Raw genomic sequence first — 15415 nt, forward strand, 5'->3', positions numbered from 1 at the left:
TCAAAAGAAATGTAGTAAATTGGGAAACAATCTTTACAACTAATGATTCTGACAAAGGACTCATTTCTAAAATATACAGAGAGCTGAGTCATATTTTTAAAACAAAAAGCCATTCCCCAATTGACAAATGGTCAAAGGATATGCAAAGGTAATTTACAGATGAGGAGCTCAAAGCAATCCATAGCCATATGAAAAAATGCTCTAAATCATTAATTATTAGAGAAATGCAAATTAAAGCTTTTCTGAGGTACCACCTCACACCTCTCAGAGTGGCCAATATGACCAGAAAGGATAATGATCATTGTTGGAAGGGTTGTGGGAAATCTGGGACACTATTACATTGTTGGTGGAGCTGTGAACTCATCCAACCTTTCTGGAGAAAAATGGGCAACAAAAATGAGCATACCCTTTGACCCAGCAATATCACTACTGGGTCTATACCCTGAAGAGATGATGAAAAAGGATTAAAACATCACTTGTACAAAAATATTCATAGCAGCCCTATTTGTGGTGGCAAAGAATTGGAAATCAAGTAAATGTATTTCAGTTGGGGAATGGCTTAGCAAACTGTGGTATATGTATGTCATGGAACACTATTGTTCTATTAGAAACCAGGAGGGATGGGATTTCAGGGAAGCCTGGAGGTATTTGCATGAACTGATGCTGAGTGAGATGAGCAGAACCAGAAAAACACTGTACACCCTAACAGCAACATGGGGTGATGATCAACCTTGAAGGACTTGCTCATTACATCAGTGTAATAATCAGGAACAATTTTGGGCTGTCTGCAAAGGAGAGTGCCATCTGTATCCAGATAAAGAGCCATGGAGTTTGAACAAAGTTCAAGGACTATTCCCTTTAATTTAGGGGGAAAAAACAGATATCTTATGGCCTGATTTTATTATCTCTTAGACTTTTTGTCTCTTCCTTAAGGATATGATTTCTCTTTCATCACACTCAATTTGGATCAATGTACAACATGGAAAGAAAGTAAAGACTGACAGATTGCTTTCTGTGGGGGAAGTAAGATTGGGGGGAAAATTGTAAAACTCAAATAATATCTTTAATAAAAAACAACAACACAATCCTACCTCTAATCCCTCTACACATATCCCCCAAGAAGATTGCTCTCTTAGTCCTTGAAATTTCCCAACACTTTATTAGGAATATGATAAAATTATAAAACTGGAAATGGAGACTCCCAAGAAGTAAAATGATTGTCCAAAGTCATAAAGACAATTATTAAGGGAAACAGATTTCTTGAACCAAGATGTTCAAGACCTTGGAATTTCTGATACACCTAGATCTAGTTCTATATACTATATTTGAATTTGTCTCAAATTTTTACTAGATTTTAAGTTTGAATTGGGCAAGGGCTATCTATCCTAATGCCTAGCACAGTGACTTTGCCCAATAGGGAACAATATACTAAATGTCTGTAGAAAAAAAATGAGGTAATCTGTTAAACTGAATATTTTAAACAAAATGACCATTAAATGTATCTTTTCATACAAAGATTTGTTGTGTTTGTTATAAATCAAGATGTATCAGGTATTTTGAATACTTAAACATTATATAAATATTTTATTATATTTCCACTTAAATTTTTGAGACAGTATTTGCTATAATGTAGTAGTTTAATAACTCTGCTAGAAGCATTTCAGTCTTCCTCTTCAAACTATTGATTATCAAAATAGTATTAGATTATTTCCAAATCCCTATTGGGGGAGGGAGGTAAAGACCAATTTTGTCTCTGCCTCTTAAAAAATTAATATAACTTTCTGCGGATACTTTAAAAAATTATATCTTTTCCAATCTTTAAAAATGATTCAAATTTTGAACTAGACAATCTCCACTAGAAAAATCTCAGTTCATCTCACTTCCTAGTCGTTTTCATGGGCTCCCCCTAAAATGTTTCTGATTCTGTTTATTGGTGGAGGGGCCCTTGAGGTGTTGCCTAAAAAAGTTGAATCTGTTTGACCCTGTCATCTATAATAAACAAACTGGGAATTCTAATAAAAAGCTTATCCTGAAAATAGAAAAAATAAAAATAAAAAACAAGCATAACTTGAATGAAGAGGGTAAATTCTTAGCACATCCTTTAGTGAGGTGAAAAGCCCACAAGTATTGACTATTGCATGTGTTTTCAGACTTTTTCAACATGTTGGTCAGTAGTGTTTATTTTTTCTTTTCTTTTTCTCTTTATCATAAGACATACTTATATGGGATGACTTTCTGAGAAGGGGAGGAGTGTTAGGGGAAACTATGTAAACTATAAATATAAAAAGCAAAACATTAATAAAGGATTATTTATTTTTTAAAAAGGAAATGATAATTTAACTACTAGCAGTGTTTCTTTTGAATTCAACCTCTTGGGGCAGCTAGGTGGCACAGTAGATAAAGCACCAGCCCTGGAGTCAGGAGTACCTGAGTTCAAATCCGGCCTCAGACACTTTTATTACCTAGCTGTGTGGCCTCGGGCAAGCCACTTAACCCCATTGCCTTGAAAAAACATAAATAAATAAAATAAATGAATTTAACCTCTTTTCATTTGTCAGTTATATAGACTCAATGTAAAATAAATTTTATGACTATTCGAATGGCAATACATTTTTCACATTTCAAAAAATTTCAAAATGCTAATTGTCGACTAAAGATAGTAAAAGTATATGTCTTTCCCTAATTGCCAGAATCTAGAGATTTAAAAAAAACACATTAAATTTGTAGTGGGAAAGAATACTAAATAAATATCTTATCTCTTTTAATTGTAAGACTCAAGAGTCAGAAGTATAGTTTTACACAGGACTTACCAATCTGTTCAGTAGCATTTTTAATGTAGTCTATTGGGCATTCTATGCAGAATGGCATATGAGGCTTATTTGTGTAAGCTTTCTTAGTCCATGTGAATGTAACATATACCATATATGCTGCTAAGTAGAGTTGAGCTTCTATACAATTCTAAATAATCACAATTAGCTTAGTAGTTTGTTATATTGCATTTAATGATGTAAAAGCCCAGTTAGTATATTTCTTAATCCTTATAACTCTCTTTAGATATAGAAATATGTATTATCTCTGTTTGCCAGATGATAAGCTTAAGTATAGAAAAATCAGTGTGTTTCACATTGTGGAAATTTTTGGTATTTTTTTGAAATTAGTAGTAGAGTCCTCCTAATCCAACTCCATCTGCTCCTGAGCTAGTATACTATGCTATTTCTCTAAATTTTAGCTACAAATACTATATATATACATATGTATATATATATACACATGTGTATATATATTCATATATATATATAATTTTTTTTTTAGATTTTTGCAAGGCAAATGGGGTTAAGTGGCTTGCCAGAGGCCACACAGCTAAGTGTCTGAGACTGGATTTGAACCCAAGTACTCCTGACTCCAAGGCCGGTGCTTTATCCACTACACCACCTAGCTGCCCCAATACTATATATTTTCAAGGATTTTTTTCACTGAAAATGAACTATGATATAGTGGAAAGAAAGGTGACCTTGGAGCAAGCAGAGATTGACTAGCTATATGTTGATTTTCAGTTTCCTCATCTGTAAAATAAGTGTAATAAAATCTATATTGCCTATATTATAGTGTTGTTGTAAAGAACAAATGAGATAATATAAACTTAAAAGGACTACATAAAAGCAACTGTTATCATAGACTATCTTTCATGCTTTTATCTTACAGAATTTGTTGTTCACTGATGAAAATGATAATTTGGAAATTAAGGTCATTGATTTTGGATTTGCACGTTTAAAGCCACCTGATAATCAGCCTCTTAAGACACCATGCTTTACCCTTCATTATGCTGCTCCAGAGCTCTTAAATCATAATGGCTACGATGAATCTTGTGATCTGTGGAGCTTGGGAGTCATTTTGGTGAGTCCTTTCAATATAATGAACTTGTTCAAGTAATTGAACATATTGATTGCTATCTTGCTGCTATCACATTGTTGAATTTAGGAACATTACTGAATTAATTGTTCAAACTACACAGATGATCAGATTTCTGAAAATTATAGAGTCTAAAAGATAAATGGGATCTCAACTTCTACCTGACCAAAAATCTCTTCCTCAGCATCCTAAAGAATTAGTCATCCAGATTTTGCTGAAAGTAGTAGGGTTAACCCACTGATTCTGGAGTCAGCATGTTTCATTTTGGGACAGCTCTTATTATTAGATGTTTTTCTTTACTTTGAACCTAAATCTTCTTGTCTAAATCTTTATCTAGTGGTCCTAATATAGGCCCTCTGGGGACAAGCAGAACTTTACTAATTCTTCCTTTTGACAGTCTTTCAGGTCTTTGAAGATAAGCTATCAATTCACACTAAGGTCTTCTTTTCTCTGGTCTCTTTTAATCCTCACTGTATGGGAGTTTTCCAGTCTCTTCACCATTCTGCTCACCCTCTCTTGGAGATGTTCTCTCTTATTTTTTTTCTTTTTTTTTTTAGGTTTTTGCAAGGCAAATGGGGTTAAGTGGCTTGCCCAAGGCCACACAGCTAGGTAATTAATTATTAAGTGTCTGAGATCAAATTCGAACCCAGGTACTCCTGACTCCAAGGCCAGTGCTTTATCTACTATGCCATCTAGCCGGGCCTATGTTCTCTTTTATTTTTGCCTTTACTTTTATTTAAGCTTATAATTTTCACATTCCTAAAAGTTCTTTCTTAAATGATTTGACTGTATCATATATTCATCTGGAGGAGGGATGGGGCTAGGGGACAAAACTTAAAAATTAACCTGCTATATTTGATCAAACATTTAATTAATTCATCCCTAAAAAACTCCTAGATTTATTGAATTTCAAGCCCAGCCTGTGGTGACCTTGGCAGCACCAGACCAAATGATTTCTCAGGCCTTATATCTCTCAAACTGTCATAATTTCCTTTTACTTTTCTTTCGTTGCTGATACTTAAGCTCATTCATTTGCTATTATATTTTAAATGTATTATTTACTATTCTTTGTTTTGTTCATTTTGGATTTTGGTGGTATGCAGACATTAGAATGAAATATTATACCTTTAATTTTCAAAAATATTTGTTGAGCATCTTTGTTTCTTCTGATATGAAAAAATAAAATGAGTTGAAATCTGTTTGAAGAAACTACAGCATGATATCAAAATAAATTAACAATATGTTTTGTATAATATGAAAGTAGGATAATATTATTTAGTATTTCATTAAAACCATAAAATTATAGAAAATTTCTCTCCTGAGAGATTGTACAATGTTGGAAAACATAAATCCAAGAATGATGTAGGATTTATTATCAATTTGTAAGAACAATTATAATGTTTAAGGTATCAATCCTGGTATCACAAGGTATCATTTGATGCCACTTTCAGAAATAGAGCATTGGGCTCAATAAGAATAGTGTGTCACCTAATGCCATATATACATATATATCATATTCTAGAGCCTGTGGGAAATATAAATATAAATTAAGTCTTGGTCCCTGCTCTCAAGGAGCTTACCAACTAATAGTAAAGATAAGAAATGTACCCATATAAATGTAAAATAAATTAGAATATAATTAGAATTCATTAGAGAAGTTAGAAAATGTTATGAGAGAAAATTGGGAAAAGATTACTTCCAGTCATATTATTTAAGTCTGTCTTCACTGATCTCTTATCATAGCATGGAAATAAACTTGACTTTTGAGAAATGGTGGGAAGAGAACAGCTATTAAAATTGTACTAAGGAGGGGTCGCTAAAATAGCACAATGGATAGAGCACCAGCTCTGGAGTCAGGAGGACTTGAGTTCATATTTGACCTTAGACATTTAATACTTACTTAACTGTGTGACCTTGGGCAAATCACTTAATCGCATTGCCTTACAAAAACAAAAAAAAAAGAAATGAAATAAAATAAAATAAAATTCAAAAAATTGTACTAAGGTATGGAGGTGTGAAGTCTGAGTTGCTAAGGGGAACATCCTTATTGATGAAATTATAGATATTTTTATTTAAGCAGTGTTAAGCCTAAAATACATTATTTTTGTAAAATAATTTCAAGATCTGATATATCATTTCAACAGTTCTGATATGAAACTTATAAAATCAGAATCAACTTATTTTGAAAAATATCATTTTGTTTCTTAGGTAAATAAATTCAAACCTCGCTAATTGTAATCGCATAACTCATTGTCCTAAGGGAAAAAGAAGTGAAATGGGGCAAAGAGGATAGAAGAAAATACATGTGAGGCACAATCAAGATGAAAGAGAAAAGGCAGAAAGTTACCTGAGCTCTTCCCAGTTTGCTCTGAAATAACTTTAAATCATACCTCAAAACAAATTCTGGAAAACAGAACTCTTAGAAGGATAGGGTGAAACAATTTTCTAATGCAAGACAACTTGGAAGAACAATAAGAAATAATCTGGCTCACTCAGGTGAAAGAGAGAGCACATTCCAGCCAGCATAGGTAATATTCGGGTAAGCCAGAGGTAGGACCCTAGCCCCAGTACAGGTTTGTAACCGAGGCCCCACAGTCCTGGCTCATCAGGCCAAAGACATAGTGGGGCATCTCTGAAGACTCTAGCACAGCAGGCTAGTGCTTCGGCCTGGCAGACCCAGAGGCCTCAATATAGCTGACTAGATTGAGTGACCCCAGTGCAGCAAGTGAGTTGCCAATCCCAGAGACCCTGGAATAGAAAGCCAGTGCCCAGCTTCTTGGCCCCTAACCCCTGAAACAGCAATGTTTGGATAGTGCCCCAAGAGCAAACTTTAAAAGTCATGAAATAGGAGAGAAAAATGATCTAACAAACCAAAAAAAAAAAAAAAATAGCCCTGACCATAGAAAGCTACTGTAGCAGGGGAGGCTAGGTGGCTCAGTGGATAGAGCACCAGCCCTAGAGTCAGTAGTACCTGAGTTCAAATCCAGCCTTAGACACTTAATAATTACCTAGCTGTGTGGCCTTGGGCAAGCCACTTAACCCCATTTGCCTTGCAATAAAAAAAAATTAGGGAAAAAAATTAGAAGAGAGAAAGCTACTGTAGGAATATTTTATTATTGGGTATTTTTGACACAAGAGTGCCAAAATGCCTACCTGTTAAGCCCCAAAGAGAAATATGAATTGGTTTCAGTCCCAGAAAGTCTTCTGGAAGAACTCAAAAATGTTTTAAAAATCAAAGCAAGGTAGAAGAATAATTGGAGAAAGAAATGAGAGTTATGCAAGAGAATTCTGAAAAAAAAAGTTTGCCTTGCAAAAAAGAAAAAACATCAAAAAGAATAGAATTTGCCATATAGAAAAAGGTATAAAAGCTAGCTGAAGAAAATAATTTTTTTTTTTAGGTTTTTGCAAGGTAATGAGGTTAAGTGACTTGCCTAAGGTTACACAGCTAGGTAATTATTGACTCCAGGGTCAGTGCTCTACCCACTGTGCCACCTCACTGCCCAAAAATAATTCTTTAAAAATGAGAATTGGTCAAGTAGAAGCTAATGACTTTGTGAATGAAAAAATAGATGAAAATGTAAAATATCTCATTAAAAAAAACTAACCTGGAAATTAGATCAAGGAGAGATAATTTAAGAAGTATTGTACTACCTGAAAACCATGATCAAACAAAAGAGCCTGGACAGCATCTTTCAAGAAATTATCAAAGAAAACTACCCTGATATCCTAGAACCAGAAGGTAAAATAATAATTAAAAGACTTAACCATTTACTTCTTGAAAGAGATCTCAAAATGAAAACTCCCAGGAAAATGCAGAAATTATTATAACTACAATTGTTAATGCGATGGGCTTAGTCAAAAAAACGAAAGAGGGTAGAAGAATGGTTTAGAGAGCAGAATCATCCAATGTCTTGTTTACAAGAAAACACACTTGAAATTTGAACATTTTTCACATTTAAAAGAAAAGGCAAGGAAGAATCTAGTATACTTCAGCTGTGTGCACATGTGCTCTCTCTCTCTCTCTCTCTCTCCCCCTCCCTCCCTCCCTCCCTCCCTCCCTCTCCCCCTTCTCTCTCTCTCTCTCTCTCTCCCCCTCTCCCCATCTCTCTCTCTCTCTCCCCCCTTCTCTCTCTCTCTCTCTCCCCCTTCTCTCTCTCTCCCCCCTTCTCTCTCTCTCTCTCTCTCTCTCTCTCTCTCTCTCTCTCTCTCTCTCTCTGGACAGAGTCAAGATTGCAGAGTAGTAGGAAGCAAAACAGCTGAGCTTCCCTACAAAAAAACTCATGCAGATAATTCTAGAAAATGTACTATATGTATCCTGCTAAGACAATCCAGAAAAACTCAGTTAATCATTTGTCAAGCCAAGTTTGGCATAGGGAGATAATCAAAGAGGTCTATACATAGTAGGGGTGAAGTCTGACTAGAATTAAACTGAGCTTAATCAGTCTAGCTCCCAGAAAAACTATGCCTTAGGGCAGGAAGAGATCCTATATCCATATGGGGGCCTGGCAGACACCAAGGCACTATTATAAGAACCTTGCACTGTTCAGTTTCAACTTTGTCATCTTCTACCCAGTTGCATGTCACAGATCCAGGCTAGACTAAGAAGGGAGTTTAATCATGGACTTCAAATTCCTAGGTGGGTAGGCTCTGGGTGGCATATTTGAGAAAGGAAGTTCAGAAGCCAATAGCAGCAAGTGTGACACAAATCCCCAGGCTCATAATAAGGTCTCATTTCCACCATCTAGCTCAGCCAGCAGAGGAATAATCAGGGCTAGAATCTCAAACCAAAAGGGAACCCACAATTCTGCTATGTTGAACCCATAAAACTTTCCAGTTGGTTGATAAGGGAAAAGTCCAGCAAGTGCTCTACTTTTGCTTACCCAACTCAAAAACCTGCAGAGCTCGGACTAGGAGATCAACAATCAGAGTTGACCAAATATCAGATCGCTTTGGAAACACCAAAAGCTGGCAGGTCCTGTCTCTGAGATCTTAGAATAATACAGCACTTCCTCAAGAAAACTGCAAAAGGACCAGCCCAGATCTAACTTCCAGAAATGCAACAAAGTTCAGCTGTAATATCAAGTTCAGAGTTTTCCTAAATTTAGGGTAATTCTTTGGTCTTTGTTCAAACTCCACGGTTCTTTATCTGGATACAGATGGTATTCTGCATTGCAGAGAGCCCCAAATTGTCCCTGATTGTTACACTGATGGAATGAGCAAAGTCCATCAAGGTTGATCCTCACCCCCATGTTGCTGTTAGGGTATACAGTGTTTTTCTGGTTCTGCTCATCTCAGCATCAGTTCATGCAAATCCCTCCAGGCTTCCCTGAAATCCCGTCCCTCCTGGTTTCTAATAGAACAATAGTGTTCCATGACATACCTATACCACAATTTGCTAAGCCATTCCCCAATTGAAGGACATTTACTTGATTTCCAATTCTTTGCCACCACAAACAGGGCTGCTATGAATATTTTTGTACAAGTGATATTTTTACCCCTTTTCATCATCTCTTTAGGGTGTAGATCCAGTAGTGGTATTGCTGGATCAAAGGGTATGCTCATTTTTCTTGCCTTTTGGGTGGAGTTCCAAATTTCTCTCCAGAAAGGTTGGATGAGTTCACAGCTCCACCAACAATGTATTAATGTCCCAGTTTCCCATAACATTTCCAACAATGATCATTATCCTTTCTGGTCATATTGGCCAGTTTGAGAGGTGTGAGGTGGTACTTCAGAGAAGCTTTAATATGCATTTCTCTAATAAGTAATGATTTAGAACAATTTTTCATATGACTATGGATTGCTTTGATCTCTTCATCTGTAAATTGCCTTTACATATCCTTTGACCATTTGTCAATTGGAGAATGGCTTTTAAAAAAAAATATATGACTCAGTTCTCTGTATATTTTAGAAATGAGTCCTTTGTCAGAAACATTAGTTGTAAAGATTTTTTCCCAGTTTCTAGTCATTCTATTTCAAGAAATCTTATAAGAAAACTGCTCAGCTTGATCAAAACCAGAAGCCAAAATAGGAATAGAAAGTATCTACTGGTCACCTTCTAAATTCCCATTTTTCAACTCTCAGGTTTTTTTTAGCCAGGATTTAGAATTTACAAGTAAAAGGAAAAAGTGCTGCAAGAAACCAGAAAAAAAGAATTAAAGTATCAAGGGGACATAGTCAAGATCACATATGAATTGCTGCCACCACTGTAAAAAAGTAGAAAACTTGGAATGAAATATCCAAATGTTGGGGACTTAGAATCAAGAATAATTGCTCAGTAAAATTGAGTATAAATCTCTATGAGGGGGGAAAATGAACTTTTAATAAAAATCAAGGACTTCCAAGCATTTCTAATGAAAATTCCAGAGTGCATAGAAATATAAAGTTCAAATATAAGTGTGAAGAGAAACATAAAAAAAGCAAACAAGAATGAAAAATGATAAAAGATTAAATTATTTATATTCAAATATGGGAAGATGATACAAGTACTGCCTTTTGGACCCTACCATCATTAGTTGTCATAGAGGGAGTCCAATCATCAAGACATAATAAAACCACTCTCAAGCCTTGTCTAAATTAGACAAGGCTTGAGAGTGGTTTTATTATGTCTTGATGATCTAGGAAAGATAGGGAAACAGGAATGATGATGACTTTTGACCTTCATTCTTGAAGACTATGACATCAGGGAGATGATGCCATGATAATCACATGAATTGGATTTGAGTGAGGTGGGGCTGTCCTTAGTCATCAGCCTCACTTTCACCTCTGGAGCCATGTAGACCCAGTGACCAGATATGAATGAGGATGACTAGAGATGGCTCTGAATGCAAGACAATCAGGGTTAAGTGAATTGTCCAAGGTAATACAACTATCAAGTGTCTGAAGTCAGATTTGAACTCAGGTACTCCTGACTTCAGGAACAGTGCTCTGCCCATCTGTGGGAACAGGAATACATTGGGGGTCAAAATAGGAAAAGGAAGGTTAGGGGAAATTATCTCACATAAAAGGTGTGTGCAAGTAGACCTACATAAAAAAGCTGGAGGGGAGTCTGAGGGAATAACTGACACTAGAATCTCGCTTACAAAATTAGATACAGAAAAATATTTTGCCTATTGGGAAAATAAAAGGGAATGGAGGAAGGGGGTTAAGAAAGAAATTAGCAGAAGGGATAATTAAGGGAGGGATTAATAACACAAAAAACAAATTCTAAAAGGTACAAAAATATTTCTAGTTTTTCAAGAAGCAAAGAATGGTCTTTAAAAAAGAAAAGAAGCAAAGAATGGGAATCTGAGAGGGTGCCCATAAATTAGGGAATGGACAAATAAGTTAAAAATGTGATAGAATTCTATTGTGCTGAACTTTATGAGCATAATGTCCAACCATAATTCCAGAGGACTAATAATGAAATACACTACCTGCCTCATAGAGAGTTGAAGGACTAAGAATGAGACCAAGTATTTTTGGAGATGAGTAATGCAGATTACCTAAACATATTTGTAATGGGATTTATTAGCCTTTATTTCCTAATTGAAGATAGAGTATGGGAAGGGGAAAGGCAAGAAGGTAGATGTTTGCTGATTTAAACAAAGTATTTAACAAAAATGCATAGCAGTTATGATTTCAGACAAGACAACAGCAAAAATAGATACGATAAAAAATAAAAGGAAATAACATTATAATGAAAAGTACTAAAAAAAGAAAAGTACTATAAAAATTAATATCAGTATTTAATATCTAAATACTAAATGGCATAGCATCTAAAGGAAAAGATAAATGAGGTATAAGGAAAAATAGATAGTAAAACTACAATAGTTAGAAACCTCAGTGTATTTTTCAGAAAATTACATTAGAGGCAGCTGGAATCAGAAGGACCTGAGTTCAAATTTATATTCAGACACTTAATAATTGCCCACCTGTGCGACTTTGGGCAAGTCACTTAACCCCTTTGCCTTTCAAAAACCAAAAAAAATAAATAAATAAACAGTAATAAAAAAATAAAAAGTTAAAAACCCAAATATAATTTTAGAAAAGTTAGTTATAGAAATCTTACAATTCCTGAATAGTATTATAAAAGAACTTACATATTTCTCAGCTGTGTGTGCCACTTTTACAGAAATTGACCATGTATTAGAGTGTTTAAAAAAATCTCGCAAATGCAAAAAAAAGCTGAAATATTCAACACGTTTTACTGATAACAGTGCAATCAAAATGATGTTCTATGTAGAGAAATTTTTAAAAGATTAAAAAGTAATTGGAAGCTAATAATATAGCACAAAAACTCCTTGGAAAATTAGTCAGATCTGGCAGAAATTAGATTCAGATTAACCTCTCACACCAATTATCAAGATGATCTCCAAATGGATACGTGATTTAGACATAAAGAGCAGCATCATAAGTGCAGCAAGGAAGAAATTAGCTTTCAAATCTATGGATGGGGGAAAGTTGATACCCAAAGAAGAAATAGCTCTGAGAGTCATGTACAATAAAATGGACAGTTTTGACTACAGAAAACTAAAAAGGTTTTGGCAAAATAAACCCATAAAGCAAAAATCAGAAGTAAAACAGATAAGTGGGGGAAGTTTTCATAAAGTTTCTCTGGTAAAATTCTTATAAGCAAAGTATATAATGAGCTGATTCAAATTAATCAGAATAAAAATCATTTACAGAGAGAGGGGTGATAGGAGGTCATAATATATGTATAAATCCTTTGACTTTACATGATATCTATAGATTCAAGACATGAAGAGGCAGTTTTAATAGGAATAAATCTGCACTATAGTTTCATGAAAAAATGCTTTAACTTACTAACAGAGTAATTAAGATGAAAATCATTTAAAGTTTCAACTCGCACCCATCAAATTTGACAAAGTTGATAAAAGTGGAAAATGACAATTTTTGGAGGGACTGTGGAAAACTAGATACATTAACATACTGTTTGTGAAGCTGTGAATTGGCACAACCAAGCAATTTGGAATTATCACCCAAAAGTTACTAAACACTTCATACCCTTTGACCCAGTTGTAGCCACCACTACTCGACCAAGCACCAAACATCAAAGAAAAATGAAAATTTCCCATTTTTACAAAAATATGTATAGCAGATCCTTATGTAGTGACAAAAAACCTGGAAACTAAAGGATGGCCATCACTTGGAGAGTAACTGAACAAATCAGCCTACATAAACATAATGGAAAACTCATACCTTAAGATGAAAGAAATGTTTTCACTGAACTCTGAAAAGACCTTCTGTGAATGTAGTCAAGTGAGCAGAAAGAGGAGACTATTTTTTACATAATAACACTATTGGTTTTTTTTTTTAAAGCCTTTGAAAGACTTAGGAACTCTGATAAATGCATTGAACTTATTATTCCAGTGAACCAGTTATAAAACTTGCCACCCAATACCTGACAGAGAAGTGATGAATTCAGGTGCAGACAGTTTGGGAGTATGTTTGGTATGGCGATGAATTAAAATAATTATTTTAATTGAATGGGCATATTTCTTACTAGGGTTTTCTTTTTTTCCAAGTATGGTGGAAGACAGTAAGAAAAAGAGAAAATAGACTTTTGTTCATTAAAAAAATTTAATTTGGGGCAGCTAGGTGGTGCAGTGGATAGAGCACTGGCCCTGAAGTCAGGAGTACCTGAGTTCAAATCCAGCCTCAGACACTGAATTACCTAGCTGTGTGTCCTTGGGCAAGCCTTTGCAAACCCCATTGCCTTGCAAAAAAAAATTAATTTAATGTTTATAAACCCCAAATTAGGGGGCAGCCAGGTGGTACAGTAGATAGAGCACCAACCCTGAAGTCAGGAGGACCTGAGTTCAAATGTGACTTCAGACACATAGCAATTACCTAGCTGTGGGACCTTGAGCTAGTCACTTAAACCCATTGCCTTGCAAAAAAAAAAAAAAACAAAAACAAAAAAAAAAAAAAGCACAAATTACTTAAATATAAGATATTCTGGAAGGGAGAATGTTAATACTTGAGGTGATCAGGACAATTCTAGATTACAAGGGCATGAAAACCAGAGATTTTTAACATCAATTGTGATATTATATATAGAGAGGTGAGAGACAAGGTTGACTGGATCTCAAAATATAAGAGGGGGTCATAATTCCCAATGATGCTGGAAAGGTAGAAATTAAATAAGAGTTCATATTTTATCATAGTTGAAAAAAAAAGCAATTGGAGTTGATTGAGAAGGAAACACATGATTATATAGGTACTTAAGGAAAATTACTTTGGCAGCAATGAATAGGATAAACTGAAATGGTAAAAAATTTGAGATACAAGAAGACCCTTTGAGAGGTCTTTGCATTAAGCTAGGTAAGATGTGATGAGAAAGGCTGAATAAAAGTAATAGCTGTGTAAATGGAGAAGAATCAAATATGAGAGATTAATATAGAAACAGCAAGATTTGGGGGGATTATGGGGACTGGGGAAGAATGAGTACTCCTTTCAATTTCAAGTCTATAAAGTTGGAGATTGAAAAGATCATGATATTTTTGACAGAAAAGTTTGCAAGAGAAGAACATTTATGAAGAGAGATAATGAATTCTGTTATGCATATGCAGAGTTTGAGATGCCTCAGATACTCAGTTTCAAAATTTCAGGTGGTATTTGACCTAAGCAATTCAAATTTGGGAGTCTTTTTTTTTCATAAAAAGATGGCATTAATCCAATTATTTTCCCCAATCTAGTGAAATTGATTTTTTATTATATTAAGTTTGGAACTTTCCATTTTCATTATTAATTTCATGTTGTTGATTTTGTCCCATTCCAGGATAATTTTTAATTTTGAACCTGTCACATCTCTTTAGCTATATTTTCCAACTTCTACCAACTTCAGCTTTGATGAGCATATGTTTGCAGTTTTATTTCATGTTCAGATTTGATAGACATATTCTATTACTTCATCTAAGTTACTGATAAAAATGTTAAACTGGATAAGGCCCAGGGAAAAAAAACATTCTTGTCATTCTATTCACATTTTTATGTCTTCTTCCCCAAAAAATCATGAGATTTTGTCTATTAAGCTAGAAGTTCAGTGATGTTATCAAAAAAAGAAAAACGAAATTAACTTGACAATAGTTATTAGTAAATCCATGATGCATCTTCTTAGTACTTATTGTTTACTAGGTCCTCACAAGCTTATTTGTTTATAATCTACTTGATAATTTTGCTGAGGCTCTGATTCAGTACTACTCATCTGTAGTTCTTTTAGTGTTCTGGGATGAATGTATCTGAACTTGAGGACTTTAAACTATTAGATACTCATTTAATACTTTTATGTATTTTTATTTTTTGTGCATGAGAACTAAATCTTCAACAAACATAGACATGTCAGTATGTAAAGAACAAATTAGAATTGTGTACAAATCCAAGGATTTGCTGTGTAGTTGCTTTTGTGTGTACATTAAATTTTAAAAGGTTCTAACAAGATTGCCCTCTTTGTGCGCTCTTCTGAAATTGATTATCTTCTGAAGTCATATTTGGTCCACTGCATTCA

At 34.6% G+C, this 15415-nt stretch overlaps 1 protein-coding gene across 4 annotated transcripts in view; it reads left to right on the forward strand.

Moving 5' to 3' along the window:
- RPS6KA5 (ribosomal protein S6 kinase A5) overlaps positions 1-15415 on the forward strand; it is a 238733-nt gene that overhangs the window by 193714 nt on the left and 29604 nt on the right. For all 4 annotated transcript variants that reach the window (XM_074235503.1, XM_074235501.1, XM_074235504.1 and 1 more), the window contains one exon: positions 3703-3894. In XM_074235503.1, coding sequence (XP_074091604.1) covers positions 3703-3894 — 192 coding nt within the window. The remainder of the gene's footprint in view (positions 1-3702; positions 3895-15415) is intronic.

This window comes from Macrotis lagotis, chromosome 4 (genome assembly GCF_037893015.1).
Source record: "Macrotis lagotis isolate mMagLag1 chromosome 4, bilby.v1.9.chrom.fasta, whole genome shotgun sequence".
NCBI classification, from domain to species: Eukaryota; Metazoa; Chordata; class Mammalia; order Peramelemorphia; family Peramelidae; genus Macrotis; species Macrotis lagotis.